At 39.5% G+C, this 22,026-nt stretch overlaps 3 protein-coding genes across 4 annotated transcripts; all 3 read right to left on the reverse strand.

Moving 5' to 3' along the window:
- Window positions 1–4,764: 4,764 nt before the first annotated feature.
- On the reverse strand, window positions 4,765–8,701 carry cimap1b (ciliary microtubule associated protein 1B). Of its 2 annotated transcripts, none has more exons than XM_005745987.1 (7): window positions 8,567–8,701; window positions 7,681–7,795; window positions 7,379–7,582; window positions 7,187–7,288; window positions 6,974–7,092; window positions 5,020–5,160; window positions 4,765–4,930 (listed from the first exon to the last, which is right to left on the reverse strand). In XM_005745987.1, the coding sequence occupies exons 2-7, from the start codon at window positions 7,787–7,789 to the stop codon at window positions 4,838–4,840; spliced, it is 768 nt and encodes a 255-aa protein (XP_005746044.1). In that variant the 5' UTR covers window positions 7,790–7,795; window positions 8,567–8,701; the 3' UTR covers window positions 4,765–4,837. The 2 variants fall into 2 exon arrangements, with proteins under 2 accessions (XP_005746044.1, XP_005746045.1); XM_005745988.1 differs by lacking the exon at window positions 8,567–8,701 and adding an exon at window positions 8,379–8,528.
- A 1,096-nt stretch (window positions 8,702–9,797) lies between these two features.
- LOC102199307 (protein tyrosine phosphatase domain-containing protein 1) lies at window positions 9,798–13,415 on the reverse strand. Its single transcript, XM_005745989.1, has 13 exons — window positions 13,275–13,415; window positions 12,830–13,021; window positions 12,650–12,730; window positions 12,287–12,405; window positions 12,008–12,145; window positions 11,647–11,918; window positions 11,253–11,546; window positions 10,880–11,134; window positions 10,682–10,798; window positions 10,500–10,601; window positions 10,323–10,403; window positions 10,111–10,221; window positions 9,798–9,982 (listed from the first exon to the last, which is right to left on the reverse strand). Exons 2-13 carry the CDS (start codon window positions 13,018–13,020, stop codon window positions 9,860–9,862), a joined length of 1,884 nt encoding a protein of 627 aa, XP_005746046.1. The 5' UTR covers window position 13,021; window positions 13,275–13,415; the 3' UTR covers window positions 9,798–9,859.
- Window positions 13,416–15,099: 1,684 nt separating this feature from the next.
- Window positions 15,100–20,235, reverse strand: LOC102199598 (ADP-ribosylation factor 5-like). The gene is made up of 6 exons (XM_005745990.2): window positions 20,000–20,235; window positions 19,279–19,359; window positions 19,052–19,161; window positions 17,242–17,313; window positions 16,383–16,508; window positions 15,100–16,276 (listed from the first exon to the last, which is right to left on the reverse strand). Exons 1-6 carry the CDS (start codon window positions 20,064–20,066, stop codon window positions 16,190–16,192), a joined length of 543 nt encoding a protein of 180 aa, XP_005746047.1. The 5' UTR covers window positions 20,067–20,235; the 3' UTR covers window positions 15,100–16,189.
- Between the last annotated feature and the right edge of the window lie 1,791 nt (window positions 20,236–22,026).

Genomic DNA, 22,026 nt, shown 5'->3' on the forward strand with positions numbered 1-22,026 from the left:
TCGGGGTTAACAGGTAGCTCAAGTTTGTAAATGTGCGACGTCCCCGACAATTTTCGTTTCTATGCAACGGGGACGCCCGCAGGACCACTTCGCACTGTATCCGGCTGTCTTTACAGGTGCCTGTCTAAAATCCTCAGTCATTCGCTTCTGCTTCTTCTTCTTCTTCTTCTTCTTCTTCTTCTGCTAAGGGGTTTTGGAGGTTCGCAAACAACGATGTGGTGCATTACCGCCACCAACTGGTTTGGAGTGTGGACCAGAATCCGCTCATACCAAATAATGAAAATGAATAAATTTCTTCCTGATATTTTTTGACAATGCAACAGAAAATGATGAATGGTTTCACTTATTCCACAGCGACTAAATTTCCCCATTTCATGTTTCCCTATAATGAATATTGAACTGTTTAATCCAGTGTGTCCAAATCTGATTCGAGATATTATTGTCTCTTCTCTTCTGGTTTTCCTTTGAATAGAATAAAACTATCTCCCCGTCCTCTCCTCCTCACACCACTTTTGCCATCTTTCCCTCATTTTCTGTTTTATCGTGCTCCTCATTTCAGTTTTGCTAATACTGCTATGTAAACCGACTTGATCTCCTTTAGCAGCCTGCGTTGCAATTTTATCTGCCACCTCATTGACAATAAAATAATGTGCTGGTATCCAGACAAATTTAGCAATCACTCCCATCCAATGACTGTAGAAAACAGCAGTTTGTCTGGTCAGGCATCTGAAGGACTGTTATCCAAGCAGGCCAATGATGAACTAGAGTCTGAAAGTAGTGGTGCTACTGGTAATGGGACTACTGGGCTTATATTAATTTGATCTTTTTGAATTTCTATTGCTTTCTAGGTTGCTGTCCACCCAAAACTCTTTGACTTCTTTACCTCTTTCTCCTAACAAGGAGCCCTGTTCAATTCTGTTTGTGTAAATTATATATTTAGTAAATCATTAGTATCTCCCTCTTGTCTTAATAATTATCCATTCTCTGCCAATGTCTGTCCTTTTCTTCTTTTCCTTTCCATCGATTTTGTCTGAACTATGAATTTTAGCAAATGATTTTGCCATCATATTAGCCTTCTCTTCGTTTCTAATTGCTGTTATTTCTCCATCACTCAGGATTGGATACCTATATTCTCTTTTAATCCCAATCATTTTCATCATCATTGACCATTCCTGATTTATTTTAGTCTGTCTTCCTGCTGAATTACAGAAATTCCTCCACAAATCTCTCTTTGCATTTTTTACAACTCTTCTCAAATTACCCTGTAACCTTTTATACTCAATAAGATTCTGAGCGTTACAATTTCTTTTCAACATTTTGAAAGCTTTATTTCGAGCCTTAATTGCTTCATCACATTTCTTTTTCCACCACGGTAGTCTTCTTCTTGGTCTTACCTCCTTTCTCCTTTATAAATCAATTTGCCACTTTTAAAATGGCACAACACACAGATAAATTAAAATCATCAACATCAACACCAACACTTAAATCAACTTTTTGTAACTCCTGTTCACTTATGAGCCTAAACGATTCCCAATCAGCGCTACTGAAACACATCTCTACCGCTCCCATTCCATACTCTTCCACATTCAAACTACACTGTAGTTTTTAATTTTATTGTTATTGTTAAGCACTTTGTGCAGCATCGGCTGTTGGAAATGTGCTATATAAATAAATCTGACCTTGACCTTGACCTTATTTCTGTCATTATAGGATCGTGATCACTACCTATTGTGTTATCTCTAATTACTTTCCATCTACTAATGCCTGCTAGTGACTCTGAAACCAAAGTGAGATCAATTACTTCTTCTATACCCGCTCTTGCATTCACTCTTGTTCCACTTCAATCATTCAAACATACATACTTTTTGTTTTCCGTGAGTTCCTCAGTTACATTTCCATTCTCATTATTATAATTACCTCATACTGTGCTGTGAGCATTAAAGTCTCCACACCATTCCACTTTTCCTTCTATGTACGTATCCATTTCTTCCATAGAATATAATGACAGCCTTTTATATGGATTGCAAAAATTAACAACTTTAATACTTCCTTTCTTTGCCATGTTTCAATTACAATATATTTCAACTGCATGCCTATTGCTAGAACTCTATACTGAATACCTTGTTCTACAAAAATTACACATCCTCCTCCTTTACTTTCTTTCCTATCTCTACCTACACTGCTATATCCTTTGATTAAAAAATCTAAATTTGGTGTGAGCCATGTTTCCTGGATGCAAATGATATAAGGTGTCTTATTAAAAAGAATTTTATGAATCCTTTAAACTCTTGTCCATTTTCTAATAAATTTCTGGAATTCTATTGCAACATAATCGTATTATCTTCTCTTGTGATTTTCCTGGCTTCCCATCTTCCCTGGTCTTTTGTGTATATGTTCCCATGAAATCCCTCTCATAAATGATTGTGCTCCCCTCACAACCATTTAGATTTTTTCTGTCTTGTATTTTACTTGATCAGCACAGTTGATTACATATGCAATGAATATCTTTTCCACTGTGCTTTCAGTATCTGTTCTCTCTAATTGAGTCAAACCTGATGATGACATCTGTTGAAGTCTTCCTATCTCCGTTTTTCCTTTCTGTTTTTGCACCTTTTAACAACCTCGGCATAGCTTATGTTGTTACCCGTTTTAACCTGCACAACCTCAGTGGTCTTCTTCCTAGCTTCACATTCCTCATATATCACCATGTGCTTTCCTCCAACACTAAAAAAATGTATCTGGCCCAACATTTCTCATACCTATGTTCATCCACACACCTAGTACACCTTTGCTGTCCTCTGTAGAGTGCTGCTATATGCCAATATCGCTGACATTTGTAGCATGTAAGAGGGGGAGAAATATATGACCAAACTATGAAACACATGAATTCTATTTTGACTTTTTCTGGAAGCATAGGTTCTTAAAAGGTTTTACATACATATTAAAAAAAATGGCTACTTTTTTTTATTTTTTTTACCAGGTCTTAGTACTGGGTCCATTTGTTTATATAAGGAAAGGTCAAATGCAGAAGCAGTGTGTGAAACAATAAGCACACTAAAAATCATTAAATTACATCTAAAATACAGGGTGGGCCATTTATATGGATACACCGTAATAACATGGGAATGGTTGGTAATATTAAAGTCCTGTTTGTGGCACATTAGTATATGTGAGGGGGAAACTCCTCAAGATGGGTGGTGACCATGGTGGCCATTTAGAAGTCGGCCATCTTGGATACAACTTTTGTTTTTCAATAGGAAGAGGGCCATGTGACACATCAAACTTATTGGTAATGTCACAAGAAAAACAATGGTGTGCTTGGTTTCAACTTAACTTTATTCTTTCATGAGTTTGAGGACTTTAATATCACCAACCATTCCCATGTCATTACGGTGTATCCATATAAATGGCCCACCCTGTAGTAGGGGTTATTAGCCATTTTGTTGGGCATGTTTCACAGTGGGTACTCTATCTTGTCATATTTGGAATGAAAAAACAGTGTAACTACAGTAGTGATTTGGTTGCCTCTAACCAGCTTTAGCAGCAATAATTTGAAGTAATCAGTGACCCAGTTTTGGCCATGCTTAATTCATAGGACAGATGGCATCACATTTGATTCTACAAAACTTTGCTATACAACAAAACCTAGGAAAGATGCCCAAGATACAAAGTCCCCAAGTCCTGTGGCTCCAAAACCAGCCAACATCATCACTCCTCCACCACTGTGTTTGACTGTTGGTATGAGGTGTTTGTACTGATATGCTCTCTTTAGTTTTCTTTAAATGTGGTGCTGTGAACTTTGGTCTTCTCTGTCCAAAGAAGATATTTCCAGGAGTCTTGTGGTTCGTTGAGATGCAAAACTAAGCTTTGCTGCAGTGCTCTTTTTAGAGAAAAGAGGGCTTCAGTGAAGCCATGCTTGTTCAGCCTTTTTTGGATTGTGGTGCCATAAACTTTAAACATGATATAACTCAGGCCTGTAGAGTCTGAGATGTAGCGCTTGGATTTCTTTGCAGTTTGTCTGAGCATTGCAATGTCTAACTTTGGGTTGATTTTGCTGGGAAATACATTCCTACAAAGACAAATATCTGGCAACTGCCTTGAATAGTTTTTCTCACTGTAGAATTAAATTGTTTGGAAATGTCCTTATAACCCATCACAGAGTGTACTAGTGTAAGCGTGTACTTAGGTTTTCACAGGATTGCATGGAGTTCTCTAAAAACCCTTTTCACAGATCTATTAGGCAGTTTCACACATTTTTTTTCTTTTCACATAAAGCCAACAATCTGTTTCATAAGCTGCTAGTATTTGGCCAAATATAAAAGCAAAATAACATTATTCTTGCACATAGGCTATGTCTACAGGTATTAAATCTTCTGTATCGGCTGACTTTAACAATTTAGTGGCTCTGTGGATAATATAAATAGCAAAAGCAAAATATCACTGATCATGTAGTTTGTATGTATCATACAGCCTGGTATGAAAGTTGGATGCACATTAAAGTGGCACTTTGCAAAATACCAAATGGCTAACTCAGGAATTGGGATTGCAGAGGTTCTGCTATAAACTCTGCGCAAAAGGCTAAACCGTAACCTGGAAATTCCACAAAGTTGAGACATAAGACAGAAACAGTAAATTTATCTTATTCTGTAAAAAGACGAGCAATTTCTTAAAGTATTTTTTCCTTAACTGACCTCAAATATGACAAATGGAGAAATCTGGCCTAAATTCTTTGGCATCAAAATACAATCTCACTGTTGCGCTGAGCAGTTTGTATTTTATGCTTTATTGAAAAACTTCTGTGGTCATTTCCAGTTAAATTAAGAGATGACAGAGGACACTATTCCATAACATTCCCAGGAGCTGGTAGGATGTACTCAGAATGACGCAATCCAAAGGTAAAGCTCGGGGCTTTGGTTTTTGTGAGGTTTACCTAGGAAGGAAAAATCTTGATGAATAAAAAATGTTCATATTTGTGGAGCATTTAGGATAATAAGAACACGACATGATCAGGTTTCTTACTTGCTCAGGGTTGTATGCTCCTGGTCCTGGTTTCGCTGTGGTTTCACCGGGAGTGAAGTTGCGGCCTGTCATGCTGAATTGAGGAGGCTTCTGCCCATAAATACTGGGGTCCACAACTTTATAGGCAGCAGGGCCAGGAGTCTGCAGCCAAGAGAAACAAAAGTATAGACAACAACAGTAAACCACAGTTGCTAGGGGGTTTTTTTGTTTTGGTTTGGTTTTAGCTTTTTAGGGTTTGCTTGAGTAACTTTTATACCTGTATGTAACCAGTCTGGCCTCACACTGTCCTGCTACAGTCTGTGTTGTGGTTATGGTTTTGTTTCATATACATAGGGAATAGAGCCTGACGGAGGATTTTTTAAGATACCAATATTTGGCAATTTATTTTTTTTCTGTCAGACACATGGAACATAAACAGATTTTCCAAGCATTTGTTGCGTATCATCACTTATGAGTCCTTACTTAGATGATATGACAGTGCAGTTTAAAAATAAACTTGTTCTCTGCTCCAACAAGCTGTAGGTTACTCACTTACAATCTGCCTATAGCTGCTTGGATCAGCTGGTTGTTGTATTTGTGGATTTGCAAACACCTGTTGCCAGCAGGTAAGTTACAAAGTGCCCTCTAGTTGACAAACTACACAATATCAACAACCACAAGATGGTTGAAGGGTGTTTCTCCCTTCTCATCTTAACTTGTCTTAGCAAATTTCACTTATGAGCCATTTCAAAAGTAGATCAGCAAATGAGATAAAATAGAAAATTTGTTAATATATAATCATGATGCAATGCAATTTCTGTGCAGGTTTTTATATGTGCTTTGTATATATTTTTGGAATTTGAGTAATGAAATTTAATGTGATGGCACACACCTTATCAGTCAGCTAGTGGTCCTGTTGGGGGAGAGGTGTAATAGCTATATATAATAGCTACAATGATTTAGATAAATTTTAATGGAAGTGAAATTTGCAATGAAATGCATTATATAACCATGTATAACCATTACAACTGTTAAACACTGTTTTTACTAGTCACATGAAAAAGTTTTTCACAGGCCAGTCTGAGCACCTCTACAAAAACAGACATTTCAGGCCTCAGTTAGCAGGTTAAATGAAAAAGTTCATGACAGTAGAATTAGAAAACAAAGGAATAAGTACAGCTTGTTTGGAAGTGTTGCCAAAAGAAATAGTCTTCTCTATAAAAAAAAACGTGGCAGCATGGTTTTCATGTGTAATGTTGCATTGGATCAAACCACAAGACTTCCAGAACATTTCTTAACAGACAACAAAGACCAGTGTTGGAGATGTTTGTCCATACCGCACAGCACCACATTTGGAGAAAACAAAACAGCGTATCAGCACAAATGCCTTAAAGGGGCTTTAAAAGAGCTGTGCATAAAGGAATGCCTGCAGACTTCTATGAACTGAAGCAATATTGTAAAGAAGACTGAGATAAAATACCTCCACAATCATATCAGAGAAACGTTATACAGGGAAAGATTACTCCATGTTGCTTCACGTTATTGCTGATGAAGGCTCTACAAGCTATCGAACCATGGGGCTTACTTAGTTTTTTAGAGGACTACATAGAGTGATGTGTAAACTCTATTTTTAATGATTAAATTAACACCAAATCCTCATAACTACCACCAATATTAACCTGTATTAATTCAATAAATATTACTTAGAAGACATAAAAAATTGTTTACAGCAAACTAATACAAACTCAGCCAAAAACAAACGCTTTACACTAAAAAGACAAGATGTAAAGATTATACACAGGTTTAATCTGTAAACAGGAGTACAGTGGGAAACTACTGGAACTGATGTCCATGAGAAGTCAAAGGTCACACAAAGAAACTAAAACCTCCCAATAATATAAATTCATTAAAAAATGACAAAATTTTTCAGGGAAATATAACTCTTAAAAGACATGTTACATATATAACTCTGCACCTTGCTTTGGTCATCATAGAAGGTTCCGATTTTGTTGCGGCCACGTAATGAGAAGCAGGGAGCAGAAGATGCAACCGCAGTGTTCCCTATCATGGGAGGCAGGGAATAGGTTGCAGGACCTGCAGTAGGAGCAAGAGATAAAGCTTACAGATTTTGTACTATGAAACTTTTTTATTCATAGTACAAATACAAAACAACAAATACATATTTTACCTGGTGTTTTGTTGCCACCTAATTCCTTGTGCCTGGCTAACAGTGAATAAGCAGGCGCAGCGCGGTAGATCCACTTTGCTGAGTGCTCTGGGGAATATTGACCTGACAGCAACAAAGAAATTTGTATAAAGACACTGAGACCAGGAGTAAAGCATCTTCATATGCGTTTAATGTGTTAGGAGTTCTGCTGACCTGGTCCAGGAGGCTCGAAGAACTTGGGCTCCTTTGGACGGCCGTGGAGTGAAAATGAAGGCATGCCACTCAGGCCCTCTCTGGTCATGTTGGTGGGAATCAGGTATCTTGGCCCAGGGGAAACGTTATTATTGACCTCCTTACGACGCATCCCAAAGCTGAACATTGGGGCTTTGCATTTGGTAGGGTCGTGCTGAGACACACCTTTATCATAGAAGAAGAACACACCCTTATTGAATACTACTGCTACTACTACTAATAATAATTGTGCTGATAACAAAAAAAAAATTCTCTAACACTACCTGTGAGTCCAGGCAGTGCATACTTGGGCCCCGGGCTACCATAGAGGGCAGCTATAGGACCTCTTGGCTTGTGGGGCCTCCAGGTGCCAACCCAGGGATCAGCCTTCATTATTACCTTGACAGAGAAAGACATGGAAAAAAAATAAAATGACTAAGGGGGGTTTGCACATTAAAAAAGAAAGAAAGAAAGAAAAAAGATAAAATCACTCATCCTTCTGTGGTATATATATATATATTCAGCTGATCCCTTATTAACCACAGCAGGTAGGTCCACATGTTTGATTTAGCAGATTTCTGCTGAGCATATTTGCCATGTCATGAAAGTGCATTACTATCGATGAAGGCTCTTTAAGCGTTTGCCAACTCAAAGTTCTTTCAAATCCTGCACCTTTCTGAGTGGCTCAGTAGTAACACGAGTGTGGCTTCACCTGGAACAGCAACACCACGGTGCTAATCATGGCAACAGATTTGAAACAATAATAACAATGACAACCATAACTCATTTCATATGTCATATGAATAACAACACTAACGCCAGAAAGAAACGTTAGTCATTTGCTAACTCGCACTGATTGAGCATAAGTGATCAATAATTATAAAACAGCTTTTCGCTCACCTGTGAAAACAAGCGCTAGCCATGTTAATGAGTTATATAAAGCATCGAGCTAAGTTCATGAATCATACATGGCTTTACTTACGCTTGACTTTTGTTTGGCAGAGGCCTGGTTGATTATGTTTTTAACAGAAAAAGCTGTAAATCTTTCACCAAAAAAAACAAAAAAAATAAAAACTGTTTCTACCGTTTGCGTTCCAAACTAACGAATCACTGACTGCTTTCAGTTTTATTCAGTTGGTGAAATAAAGTAAACAGATTCGTGATTTTTACCTCACAAAATCCCGATCCTGCTTAGAGTCCGTGACAGGCTTTTTCCACAGAAATGAGCATGTGCGCTGAACCCAAACACAGATTGTTTAATGGTTGTCAACTTCACTATGACAACGTTTCCATGGCAATGACTCTCTGACATTTATTCTTAATATGTGTTGGATATAATGTTCTTTAACCAGTTTGACCGATAAAAAAATACTACTAATAATAACAATGAAAAAAAGGGAAAGGTTTCTAGTCAGCTCTGTTGGGGTGTCTTGGCTCCCTGGTATAATATCTGACTCACTCACATTTAACCAGAGACATGCAAGAAGTATATACATGCAATACATTATGCAGATGTTGTAAATGATTTATTAGGTATGAAATGCTGTTCTGCTACAGGGTCACACTGTGGGCACACTGCTTGGATTTAACCTCTTAGAACTAATGACAGGACCTGATATACTATTCAGTGCTAAACTCATTAAATGTTTGTTTTTTAATTCTAACTTTATTTCAAGTTTAACCACTTTTCTAGCACTCTATGCAGGACTGGTCCATGGCACAGATGTAGTTGTTACTCTTTGCCTGGTAACTGTTTCAAATACTTCAAATCATCTTAATCCACGGAAACAAACAAATATATGACTTAATCTTAATGCCCTCTACTGGAAATATCTTAGGCTTAATTTATAGACATTGGCACATTTTCATTGTCCCCTGTGAAGTGTGTAACAGTGTAAGCAGGACACATCATAAACAAAATGTTTTAGTGCCAGAGGGGACAGTTACAATTGAAGCACATTAACATGGCTTACCGGTAGACTGAAAGAGTAGAGCAGGTAATAGTTCTCGTTAGATTGTGTAGGTGATACTTTATTTCTTACATCTAAATCAGTATAGGTTATTAGCAATTTTGTTAGGCCCACATTTATTGTGAAATAGGGATATTTTAAAAAAAGGAAGATAAATATGAGACATGAAGGGGGAGGTTGGTCTTTATATATCAAATTCTGCTTTAAATGCACTCCAAAAACCAAACTGTAAAGGGCATTTTTCACAGTGGGTGCTCTATTTTGTCATATTTGGAATTAGGGAAAAAAGTGGCATCTCAGTGTGATGGCAAACACTTACAGGATCCTACAACTAAAGTAATTAGACAGAATTAAGCAATCATTTATTTAAGTGCTTGCACCTCAATTTTTTTTCCTCTGATTTGTCAAAATGTCTCTGGGGGGGGGGGGGGGATACCCCAACAACAACAACAATATGCAGTATCAGTTTTTGTTTCTGTATAAACTCTTGTCTTCAAAGTGTAGCATTGGTGCTGCAGGCTCTAGTGAAGTATCTGTAGTTGTGGAAGGTTTCTCTCAAAGTGGCCTTCATGACTTTCATTAGAGGTGCAAGGCTTTCCATTTCCTCTTGGGAGCGCTGTAAGATACATGTATATATGTGTGTTTATTTTTAAAAAAAAGGAAAATTATAACACTTGAAAAAAAGTTTTCATATTTAGAACAAATGCAACATGATTTACTCATTGAACTTCCACTCTGTCTTACCCTTGTAAGTGCCCGTATCAGGCGGTGAAGCACTGCCTCCTCTCTGTGTGGACAAAGGCTGGTGACTGTGCTCACGCAGCTCAGCAGACAGTAAATGGTGTGTCTCTGTGGCTGTAACAATGTAATATCCCAAATAACATCTTGCATCTAAGGAGATCTACGTATAAATGTATAAATGCTTAGTAAGAAAGCCCAGGAGATTGTTTGCTTACTTTCTTGAGCACACTGAGAGGATTCCTGTTGCTTGCTCTAATACTCAGTCTTTCTATGTCCTCGGCACTGAGGACAGGGTCCTGAATGAGATTGGAGAAAACCAATAAAAGTGAGAGACAAATGTTTACTGCAGTACAGGGTGCTTAATCAGAAATCCCTTGTGTGACGCCACTAACCCTCAGCTTCTCCAGCCAGGTCCACAAGAGACAGCAGAGAACATGAGGATCTGATTCAGTGACCAGCAGAGCCCAGCCACACTCACTACTATTCAGTTCCTCCTATAGAAAAAGTGAGTGGTAGTATTAATTCACTGATATGTTCTGATTCATAACAATGATTACTTGTTTGTTCGTTTTACCTGCAGCAGAGCCGACCTTTGCAGAACTGTTTCTCCTGGAGGACCCTGCTCTGACATTGCTTTAGCTACAGGACGAGCCGTCGAGGTCGGGCCTAGGTTATGTGGATTTCTGCACAGCTGCATGTGACATTGGTTAGAACACATCCACAGCAAAGCTTTCTTTACTGTTACCATTTATAAAAATAAATGTAAGGTTACCTCCACATTGGAACTGTATTTGGGTAGAGCCTTTTTAGCCTTGCACTTTGACTGCTTAGCACAGCTGCTGTTTATTCTCATGCTGGACACTGGAATATTGAGTATATGAGTTTCCTTTTTGGTGGTTTGGTAGCCTGATGAAAGCCCACCAAAAACTGGACTAACTGGTCTGAGATCAGCTCGCATACGTTCCGGCAAACACCAGTGTTTCTCATCACCAAGAGCTGTGGTGCAGTATGGATTCAGCTCCGATCCCTTCAGTACAAAACGCAACAAAGGGGGACAAATCCTTTATAACCAGACCCATTTTACATTATTATTCAAGAATTTGAATAATTCTGGATGCACAATTTTAAAATTTGACCTCATTTACCTTGATCTTGCTGAGATCAGAGTCACTGTAGCTGCGTTTGTCCATCAGTACCTCCCTCTTCCTCTCCAAGAATCCTAACGGGTCATCCCATGAGGACATTGACCCCGAACCTGCCCACGAGCTTCTATGACCTTCTCTCAGCAAGGGCAAGTACTGCTTGGACACCAGAGTCTCTCTCACAGTGCTGCTCAGGACCCTAAGTGCGGACCTCTTGTCCAGTTCAGTATAGACCTCTGGAGGTGAAGGAAGACCCAGAGCCAAGCAGGAGAGACGCACACACAGGAGGTACACCACCTAATCAAGTGGAAGTCAGAAAAGAGGAGAAGGTTAATTGCTCTACAATCCAGGCATTTCATGACACAGGATTAATGTATTATGATGACAAAATCCAGACCTTTGGTGTTTGTCTGAGATTGCGAGCCTCCTTGCCGTGCAGTAGGAGTGCTTGTCGGTTTAGATAGTGCTGCAGGGTGAAAGGGGCTCCGTGTCTCAGGCTAAGGTCTGGGTATTGAACCAGCTGTGTGCTAAGCAGGCGAGCAAAATCAAACACCTTGCTTATCTGTGCCCGGGTTTGGATAGAGCGAGGTCGTTTAATCCGCACAAAGTGGACGGCCTCACTCGGGCTGATGCGCAAGGTGTAGATTAAGTAGCAAGCTATCAGGACACCTGGCGATCAGGAACACAGCAAGAGCATTATATGTGGCCAATCTGCAACATGCAATACTTACTTACATGGAATATATTTTTAACCCTACCTGTCCTCCCCAGGCCTGCATGACAGTGCACGGCCACTCTTCCTTCCCTCACCGCAAAGGCAATAACCTTCACTGCGTCAATTAACCCAACAAGAGATGACACTCCAAAATCTGGCATCCCAAAGTTGTAAAAGTAAACTGCAGATAAACATATGTACATAAGAATAGTGAGCTGAAGGAAAGAGCATTAAAGCCATCAGCATAATGTTTGCACACAAAATAAACTGTTTTCTGTATTGAAAATAAATATGCTTTGCTTTCAGTGTTTTAAGATCTCACTGTCATTGTCCATGAAGATCTGAGGAGAGTAGGTGAAACCACTTTCAGGGTCCAGAGGAGGTCCACAGTGAGCATGCTCGCCTGGGAGCTGCATGTTAACGATCGACCTGATGTTTAACCTGCAAATAAAGTCAAAGACTGGAGGAAACCTGCAGACACTTGGTGTTCATCTCAAAGGTTTTTTGTTTGTTACTTGCTATGTGTCCACAGTTCCAGAAGTTTTAAAACTACTACGATCATCAAGTGTCGTTGTAAAAAAGTGATACAAGATGCTTTATGTCCTTCCTTTTTTGCAGTAATTACTGTAAGGTTGCAGGCGTCATGCATCAATTTACTACACAGACAATACTGACCAGTGATTACCTTTGAAACTGATCTATGATGTTGTACTTCTCAATTAGATAACTTGATGGTCTTGCCATGGCAACTATGTCATCTGTTACCCTGAGACAAGTAGAAGTTCACAGTCAGCATGGACTCCTTACCGTTTTGCGAAAACACGCGCAACACAAAATTATGTGTGAGATTGCCAAACACTCTCACCAGGAGGAGAAAATGCCTCGAATAACTTGCTGGTTCAGCTTCCAGCACTCTGGTCCCTCGTAGCGACAATCTTTACCTCCACAGGCCAGTAGACAGAGGAGCTTGGGTGGGATAGCTCTCACCAGATTCTCCCTGGCCTGGGAATAGGTGGGCTGTGGTACCGGTATGTGAGGGGTCAACGTCGGCATCATCCTGCACATGTAAAACCTGCAAATCAGCTTTTGCTAACGTATTATATCTGTGAAGGATGCCTCACCTGGAAGAAATAGCAGCTTCCTTCGTCCTTCAACTCTGACAAACATGCAGCTTATATTACTTTTAGCTGTCATTTTACTTACTGTGCAAGGATCTCATGTCTGAAAGTGTTCTGCTTTAAGAACAGTCCAACTATATTGTTTTTATATAGCTTCATATGTAATAAACAGCAATTAAATGTAATGCTTACCTTTCTGTTTATGTTGAGAAGTGATGGTTTAAATCCCATTTAATGTATTTCTATGAGGCTTTAAGAAATATGAAGAAAAAAACTGATCAACAAAGCAGAGTACACATGGGCTCATCTGTCTTGATGCACACCGCTTGCACCCACTCACAAAACTGTGTGATGACCCAGCTCCACTAAGCCTGATTAGCTGTCATAAATACATTAGAACAGACACTCATGCATCATAGCAAGCCAATTATATCCTTACACCTTCACCTATAAACTCTGTGTATGTCCTAATTACTTAGCACCTGGCGTCATACATGATTTTACTCCACTTGATATGCTGAGAAACTGTAACAAGCACCAAAAGAGAGACTGTGTAAATGTTGTGCTTATACGGTGATCTCAGATCATCTCACACCAGATCAGTCTGACGACTATGGCAACTGATTTATTGAAAATTGATTGACTATAAAGTCTTCATGGCAGAAAATTGCCACACATTTTAATCTTATTGCACACTAAACTGCTGTGAATTGGAGATAAACGACGATATGTGCCCCTGGTTCTCCGTCTGTATGACCACCTCCTGCACTACAAGCTGTTTGTGCAATAAATTCACTTCTCATTAGTACACTGGGATCTGCCCAGCCCGGGAGCCGCCACCAGTCCTCTCTGAGGCCTTTCCTAAACCGCAGCCTTACTTCATGCTCAAGCCATCTGCCAACATCTACTAGAAACACTGTCAAACTTAAATGAGGATTTGGTCGCAGCTACTGACTCCCCTTTGACATTATCGCCCCCTGCAGTGCTGCAACAGTAACAACATGGTAAAGATGAAAAGATGATAATACAACTTTTTTCTATCCCAATTAGGGCTCATCTCCCATTTAAAAAATGATTACTATATGCTGGATAAATTTCACACATCTGCTCCTGCTCAGCACAGGACATGCTGGGGGAACAGAGCTACTTTACAAAGCTTTTATTTGAAAGCAATTTTATTTTCTAGTCATTTAACATTTCGTTTCCACTTTTTACCCTTCCTCTTTACTTGACAGTGGTATTAATTTAAGCAGATGCTGTGAGTGAGCTGCTCTCCCTTTATGCCCTTTCCAGTGCACCATATGTCATTATACTTCTCTATTATTCAGTCCTTTCAACTTGAATCCCTGCATCTGACAGCCTGGCACTTAGCTTTGACATTTTCCATCCAAACTGCTACAAAAGACCAGACACTCTTATTCAGGAAATTGCCATTTACTAACATTTAGAAGAAATCCACATAACTAATCCTGCTTTTCTCTCCAAGTCACCATCTTATACCACTAGCAGTCAAAATGAAGGGAAACTGCATCAAGGTCACGTAGGCTGAATGTTTTCCTCAAAGCATTGATAGCTATTTTCCTCCAGCTCAGTTTGTTAGTTTACAGTCAAATCGCTTCCTCTCCTTTAACTCTTTAGTTACATTAGTAAACAAAATTAATTAATTAATTAAAAGAAAATCTTGCTTGCCTGAGGGCCATTTTCAACATGCAGAAGCCATACAGTTCGCTGTACAGATGACCTTGGGTCATACCCAAACACCAAGGAAGACGTGCTAGGAAATGTGGTGGCTTGAAAGCAAGTAATATATAAGCAAAGACAGGCAGAAGGTGAGATCCATTTGCAAGGTCTGTCCAAGTTACAGCGCAAAACATACTGGTATTTCCGCTCAGCCTGGTTCCTGATAAAAAGATGTTGACTGATGATGAAACAAACCTGAAAGCCAAGAAAGACCTGGCCTGAAAAAACACTGACAAATGACGCCGAATGTCGTCAACAATGAGCAGAGTCGGAAAAATATCTTTAAACACTAACTTTATTTGGAAAATATTGTTAGAGAATATTTTTGACAAGTGTCAACATCTTAAAGCACATGTTGGAATGTACCCAGATAAATTGATGGGTAGGTATGGGATATGAAACAGTATTTGTAAAACAGTACAACAGCTGAGAAACAGACAAAAGCAACAAAGAAAAAAAACCATGCTGCTTTACTGTGTTGCAATGACACTGGTGGTGTGTCAACACTGAAAAGATGCTTCCTTCCTCCTTTTAGTAAAAAGATTTTTTGTCGGGAGGATAGAAGATCACACGGTAAAAGAGCTTAAGTTCCCTCTTTTTCCATTGTGGTTCATAAAAACAAAGTGAAAAAAGGCAAATGAGCCAAATTCACAGATGTTCAAACAGGATAAGTTGCAGAAAGAAATCTGTCCTCACTTTGGTTTTGCTGCACCCCAGCATGCAATCCACCACATCTTATTGCATAATTTTATAAGCATAGAGAGACAAAAGCATATTAGGAGGGAGCATGACCTAACAATGTGATAAAGAAAGGATTACTCAGATTTAGGCAAAGAGGGACCAGAAGGCACGATGCTCCTTTGTGGATACATGTGATTCCACACTAGTAACAAAATCACTGCAATCCTCCTGCACCTCAGACTAAAAGGCACAAGCCTTTTCAAAAATGAGTTGCCATTAGATTAAGGACACAGAGGTGAACCACAGGGCTGGGTCTAACATTCACAGTTTGTGGCCTATAAATTGTCTTTAAATAAAGTTTTTTATTTTGTCATATCCCTCCTAGTAAATGGTTGAGGAAGATAAAGTCTAAGTACAAGGAAATGATTACTGCAGATGCTGCCTAGACAGGAGCCAAGGCATTAAATGGAAATGATAAGTGGTGATAAGTAGGAACAAAAAGAGAATAGACACTAGGTCAAGAGATAACTGATAACACAATCAAAAAGAGGAGTTATTAATTTTTTTTCCACCAGCCTGATCCCTTGTGTGATGACTAATGCTTGAAAGTTTCTTGACTGAATGTCTGTGCCTTCAGTCCTATTTTGTGGCGTTTAGTCTCTTTCTTCTATCCAAACAGTCCTTCCTCAGTTCTTGGACAACTCTTGGGATAGCCAGTCAAGTCCTTCATATAGCCCAGTGCCCTGGGTAGCGCAGGTAGACTCAATGTGCCACTGTGGGGGTGAGATAATGTGAGATTGTGAAAAGAGCGCCAAACGTGCTTGTTTTTTGTTTTTTTTCTTTCTGGTGTAAAGACTGTTTTCTACTCAAATTACTTACAGTTTTGCTGCGAAGGGCATGAAGGCCAAGTTTGTCCGTCAGCTCGCTGACCGATAAGGCGTTGGGAAGATCTTGTTTGTTTGCAAATACCAGCAAAACGGCATCTTTCAACTCGTCTTCTTGCAGCTGCAGAAACCAGATTAAAGATTTCATGTTATAGCAAAATAAATGGGGTGAAACTACTGAGTTTAGATCTTTGTGTGGCACCAATGATTCGACTTTACTGTCGTTTCAAGTCCTGATAAACTTGACTACGGGGACCTATCGAGGCAGCAAAGTCATCTTAAATCATGATGCCACCACCTCCGCGCTTCAATTTTTGGACCACGGGTTCATGGCTCTACACTGTAAATATTGTTGCATGCTCATCTCAAACAGTACAACTCTATTTGTCCACAAACTCGATGATTATTTTGTAAAACTTTACAGTTTTACATACCTCAATCCATTTTCAATATGTAAATTTGAATTTATTTGGCCGTTATTGTAAACTGGATGAAGATCTGCTGTTATTTTGGGACAGGCTTATGCACACATATACTCACATCTTTCATTTTCATGGGCTATGCCAGTAACAGTGAGGCAACACTAGAAAGTAGACACTACTTGCTTCTGGATGGCTCAGAAGAAGTAAAAATATGATGAGAAATCCATGTTTCTCTAGGCACGACCAAATCAATCAGCACTTCAAACTACAAACAGACTCCTACAGTAAGGAGGATAGTCATCTAACAGTAAAAACAGACAAATATTTAAGGATCAAGTACATCCTGTAAAGACTAGGTTTATGCTTTGGGTCCCTGTAAAGCATGTTGGGAACAGAACTGAAACCGTTTTTCTTATTTAGCCAAGAACTCACCATCTTAGACAGCTCTTCTGCTGATTCAGCCACTCTTTCTCTGTCATTGCTGTCCACTACAAAGATGAGGCCCTGCACAACAAGAGAGGTTGTTGAAGTGATTACATTAGAATTTAATGTTGGTCATTTAATGAAAAGCAAATATGGTGAGTGTACTGGTATGTAGATTTTAAGATCAACTCAAACATGCCACAAGATAACAACTAAAGACATGTTCATACAGCTTTGGTGAAACTGCAATGACTTAAACTACAATAAATGTAAGACATAAAATAAAACCAGTCATTATGTATTTTGACAAATCCATTTGCTTTAAACATTATGGCTGCGTTGCCATCATTTAGTTTTTTTTGTTGCTTTTGCATTTCTTAGCTGCCAACTGCTACTACTGCTCAATGACACATTGTTATGCCAAACATGAGATTATGTAATCATCAGAAACATGGTATCCAACCAGATGATTACTTTGAATCCCATTAACTTGGCCTCCAGGGACACTGCGAGGAATCTCGGGAGTTGTTTGTGATCAGGAAGTGTCCTTCAATGTGCCCATTAAACAAATATCTAGGACTGCTTTCTTTCACCTATGTAACGGCACTAAAATTAGAAACACCCCATCTCAGAGCAATGCTAAAAACTAGTTCGTGCTTTTATTATTTATAAATTAAACTGCTGTAATTTATTATTATCTGGTTTTTCTAAATGTTCCCTGAAAAGTCTCAAACTAATACAAAATGCTTTAACAGAAGTATTAACAGGGACAAGAACGAGAGCTCATATTTCCCACATATCGGCTTCATTGGCTCCCTATTAAGGAATTAAAGTAAAGTGGGAGGCGGAGCCTTCAGCTATTTAGCTCCTCTCCTGTGGAACCAGCTCCCAGTTTGGATTTTAGACACAGAAACCCTCTCTACTACTGAAATTAGATTTAAAACTGTCCTTTTTGATAAAGCTTACAGATAGTACTGATCAAATGACCTAGGGCAGCGGTCCCCAACCCCCGGGCCTCGGACCAGTACCGGTCCGTGAGTCGTTTGGTACCGGGCCGCGAGAGTTGAGGCTCAGGTGTGAAATGTATGGTTTTCAGGGTTTTTATCGGTTTTCAGCGTTAGTTTGTTATCGTTTTTATCGTTAACTCTGTTTTCCTGGGTCTTTTCACGTGTTATGAATAAATCTTAAAGGCCGGTCCGGCCTTTAAGGTGTCGCGGATAAATACAACAAAATAAAACTAGTACCAGTACCGAAAAAAAGAAGATTTATTCATAACACAAGTGAAAAGACCCAGGAAAACCGAGTTAACGATAAAAACGATAACAAAATAACGCTGAAAACCGATAAAAACCCTGAAAACCATACATTTCACACCTGAGCCTCAACTCTCGCGGCCCGGTACCAAACGACTCACGGACCGGTACCGGTCCGAGGCCCGGGGATTGGGGACCGCTGCCCTAGGGCATCCATTAATTGCGCTGCTATAGGCTCAGGCTGCTGGGAGACTGCCTCCGGTACTGCCTGTCTCATTTACACACTTCTTTTTACTTTCTCTTTCACTCTACCTCCAACTGGATGGCTTCCTTAACCAAGTGTATTTCTGACTGAGTTTTTTCTTCCTGCTGTTACCTAGCGCCTCCTCTTGAGGCTTACCTGACTGTAGGAGTTTTCTCTCTAACACTGTGTGAGCTTTACCTTCCACTATAAAGCACTTTAAAGCAACTGTTATTGAGATTTGATAAGCTTGAACTGAGCTAAATTACCTTTAGGCTATTAATCCAAAGTTGTCACAAAACTGCATGACGGTCATATTACATACCTGTGTGTTCTGGAAGTAATGCCTCCAGAGAGGCCTGATCTTGTCCTGGCCACCCACGTCCCACACGGTGAAACTGATATTTTTAAATTCTACCGTCTCCACATTAAAGCCTTTACAGAAGAAGAAGAAGAAGAAGCTCTTAACACTGCTAAACACTGGAGGGAACCATCAAAGAACCATAACTGAACTTCAAGTTGTAAAAGGAAAACTAAAGGAAAGTCTCTCACCGATGGTTGGGATGGTAGTTACAATTTCACCCAGCTTCAGTTTGTACAAGATGGTCGTTTTTCCCGCAGCATCCAATCCAACTGCAGGGAAACAACGTGGTTTAAATACAAGTCAACGTTCATATTAAAAGTGAATACAAGTCAGTGCTGAACATTGAACTGATTGCGTAACAGCGTCTTCCTCCAGTCCAGTCACTCACCAGAAGTCGACTAATATCGTGCCCTGTCACGCCATTTGCGCAAATAAACGTCATCAGAAGATAATTGCTTAATTACTCGAGTTAAACAACGTGAAAACGCCGTAACGAGTTACCGTCAAACAACGTATGTTAGCATTTTTAGTTAAAACATTTACAGCTTTAATCGTCGCACTGTTATTCTTTCAAGTGCCCATTTGCCAATGACAATAACATTTCAATAAGATTTTTCTTTTAGTATTTTAACGTAATTTCTTTTAAAATGATGCTTTTTTAACAGACTTTACTACGGAACTTCTTTTAAACCACACACATAAAAAATTAAAACCCACGACGACAAAAAAAAATGTTACTTTTCTCAAACAACAAAATATTAAGAACAACAATAGTTAATATAATATAATTGTCTCTTCTTTGTGCTTTTCCTCCTCTTTCTCCCCCCAAATTTTAGAAGTCTGGGAAGTGCTCTCCCACGAACGCTCATCAACAACTAGCTAACAGCGCTATCTAAAGCTAGCACTCACCCATCAAAATCCTCATCTGTTTTTTGCCAAAAAGCCGACCGAAGATGGACGAGATGGTGAGCCCCATAACTGTCCGTGGATGTTTGACTTTGTGGGAGTAGAGGTGACACAAGCCGCAGCAGGAACACACACGTAGACTGTGGTGCTTTATCTCTGATCCGCTTTTTCACCGTGATTTCCACACAGGAGCACTGCCGACTGCCACGTCCGGGCCAACGTGGAACACGCACACGTCACAAGTTTGAATCAACTTTATCAACTCAATCTCTGTAAACACCACAACTCTTTTGTACGGTGCTGCGCTTGAGGTCTGTTTGTACGGTATAAAGAGCGGTATTACACGGGATATGAGAGAGTCTTTAACCATTCAAGAAAGTTTATTTAATATAATTTAAATAATTTTTTTCCTGCTCTCATATGAACAAAATGCAGAGCCCAATTCTTACCACTAGATGTCCCTGTAACACAGACGTTCAATTACTGTAATCTAATACACCGACCAGTCCTCATCCTGTGAGTGTGTGTGCATCTATAGATTATACGAATGGCAAAAACGGTTTAGGGCCCTTCTATGATCAGCATACATCCCAAAAAGCCCTTGTTGGTTTAGGGGTAACACGTTTCTTGTAGTTGGTCACCAGGTTTGCACACATCTAAAGTGGGATTTTGACTAACTCTAAATCCTTGAGGTTTGGAGACTGGTAAGCCCACTCCATTACCTTAATATGATTCCTCTTCAGCCTTTCTTGCCTTGGCAGTGTGTGTTGGACTCATCTTCAGTGTGCTCATTGAGGGAAGGTGATTCTCAGCCAAGATTTCACGATGCATGCAATGAAGTTGCCCCGTACCCTAATCAGAAAAACAGCCCCAAAGCATAATGATTCCATCTCCATGCTTGACTGTGGGGATGGTGTTCTTTGGGTCATACTCTGTATTTCTCCTCCTCCAAACACAGCAGGTTGAATTGATGCCATATAGCTTGTTTTTGGTTTCAGCTGACCACAGCACTTTTTCCCAAGCCTTCTCTTAGTCATTTAGATCAGGGGTGTCATACACAAGACACAGGGGCCAGAACCGGCCCGCCACAGACTCTAATCTGGCCCACAGACAGCAGGAGGGCATATATTTGGCACTTTTCATACTTTTTTTACACCTTTTTGCACTGATAAAGACCTCCCTTATTGTCATTTGTTCTATGCCATTCATACTACATAAACAGGAATTTTACTAGTCCGACCCACTCAAGATTTCTTGTCGACTGTGGTCCCAGCTGTCTCCAGATGATTAACAGTCTCCTTCTGTGTAATTTTGGATGGATCCACCACTTTCTGTCATGATCATCTTGACCCAATGAAGATCTTGTATGATGCTCAAGACCAAGGCTGAATGAAGGTAATTTTAAATTTCTTCCATTTCCAAATGATTGCACCAATGGTTGCCACCTTCTCACCAAGCTTCTTGGTGATGGTCTCATTCCTCATTCCAGCCTTGTGTAGGTCTACAAATATTGTCCCTGATGTGCTGTCACAGCTCTTTGGCCTTGCTCATGGTGATGGAGATGTTGGAATGGAAGAAACTGATTCTGTGGACAGGTACGCTTTGCATGCAACATGGGCACACAGCGAAACTGTGGGTGTCAGAACTCTGGCTACATTGTCTCAAACACTCATTTTATGTAATTTTTATGCAATTGGTTTTCTTGATTTTTACTTGATATTCTACCTCTCTCCTTTTAAAATGACACTACAATAAAAATTAGTGTTCATTTCTTTAGAAATGAGCAAACCCAGAATTTCAGAAATAGATCAAATAATTATTTACCCAACTGTACTTGACAAAAGCGGTAAACAAATTAAGCACTGTGTTGAAAAAATAAAAATTGAGTACAATTTTTTTTTAACTTTTAGAGAAAAAAAACTAGTGACTTTCCTGTTCTCCCAGAACTAAAAGTAAAGCAAGTCTTTACAATTTACTATAAATATACTGTGTTAGATAACAAAGTGTGAGAACAAACTGTGTTATTAAAC

Source organism: Pundamilia nyererei, unplaced genomic scaffold, assembly GCF_000239375.1.
Source record: "Pundamilia nyererei isolate P.nyererei 1_Seehausen unplaced genomic scaffold, PunNye1.0 scaffold00170, whole genome shotgun sequence".
Lineage (NCBI taxonomy): Eukaryota > Metazoa > Chordata > Actinopteri > Cichliformes > Cichlidae > Pundamilia > Pundamilia nyererei.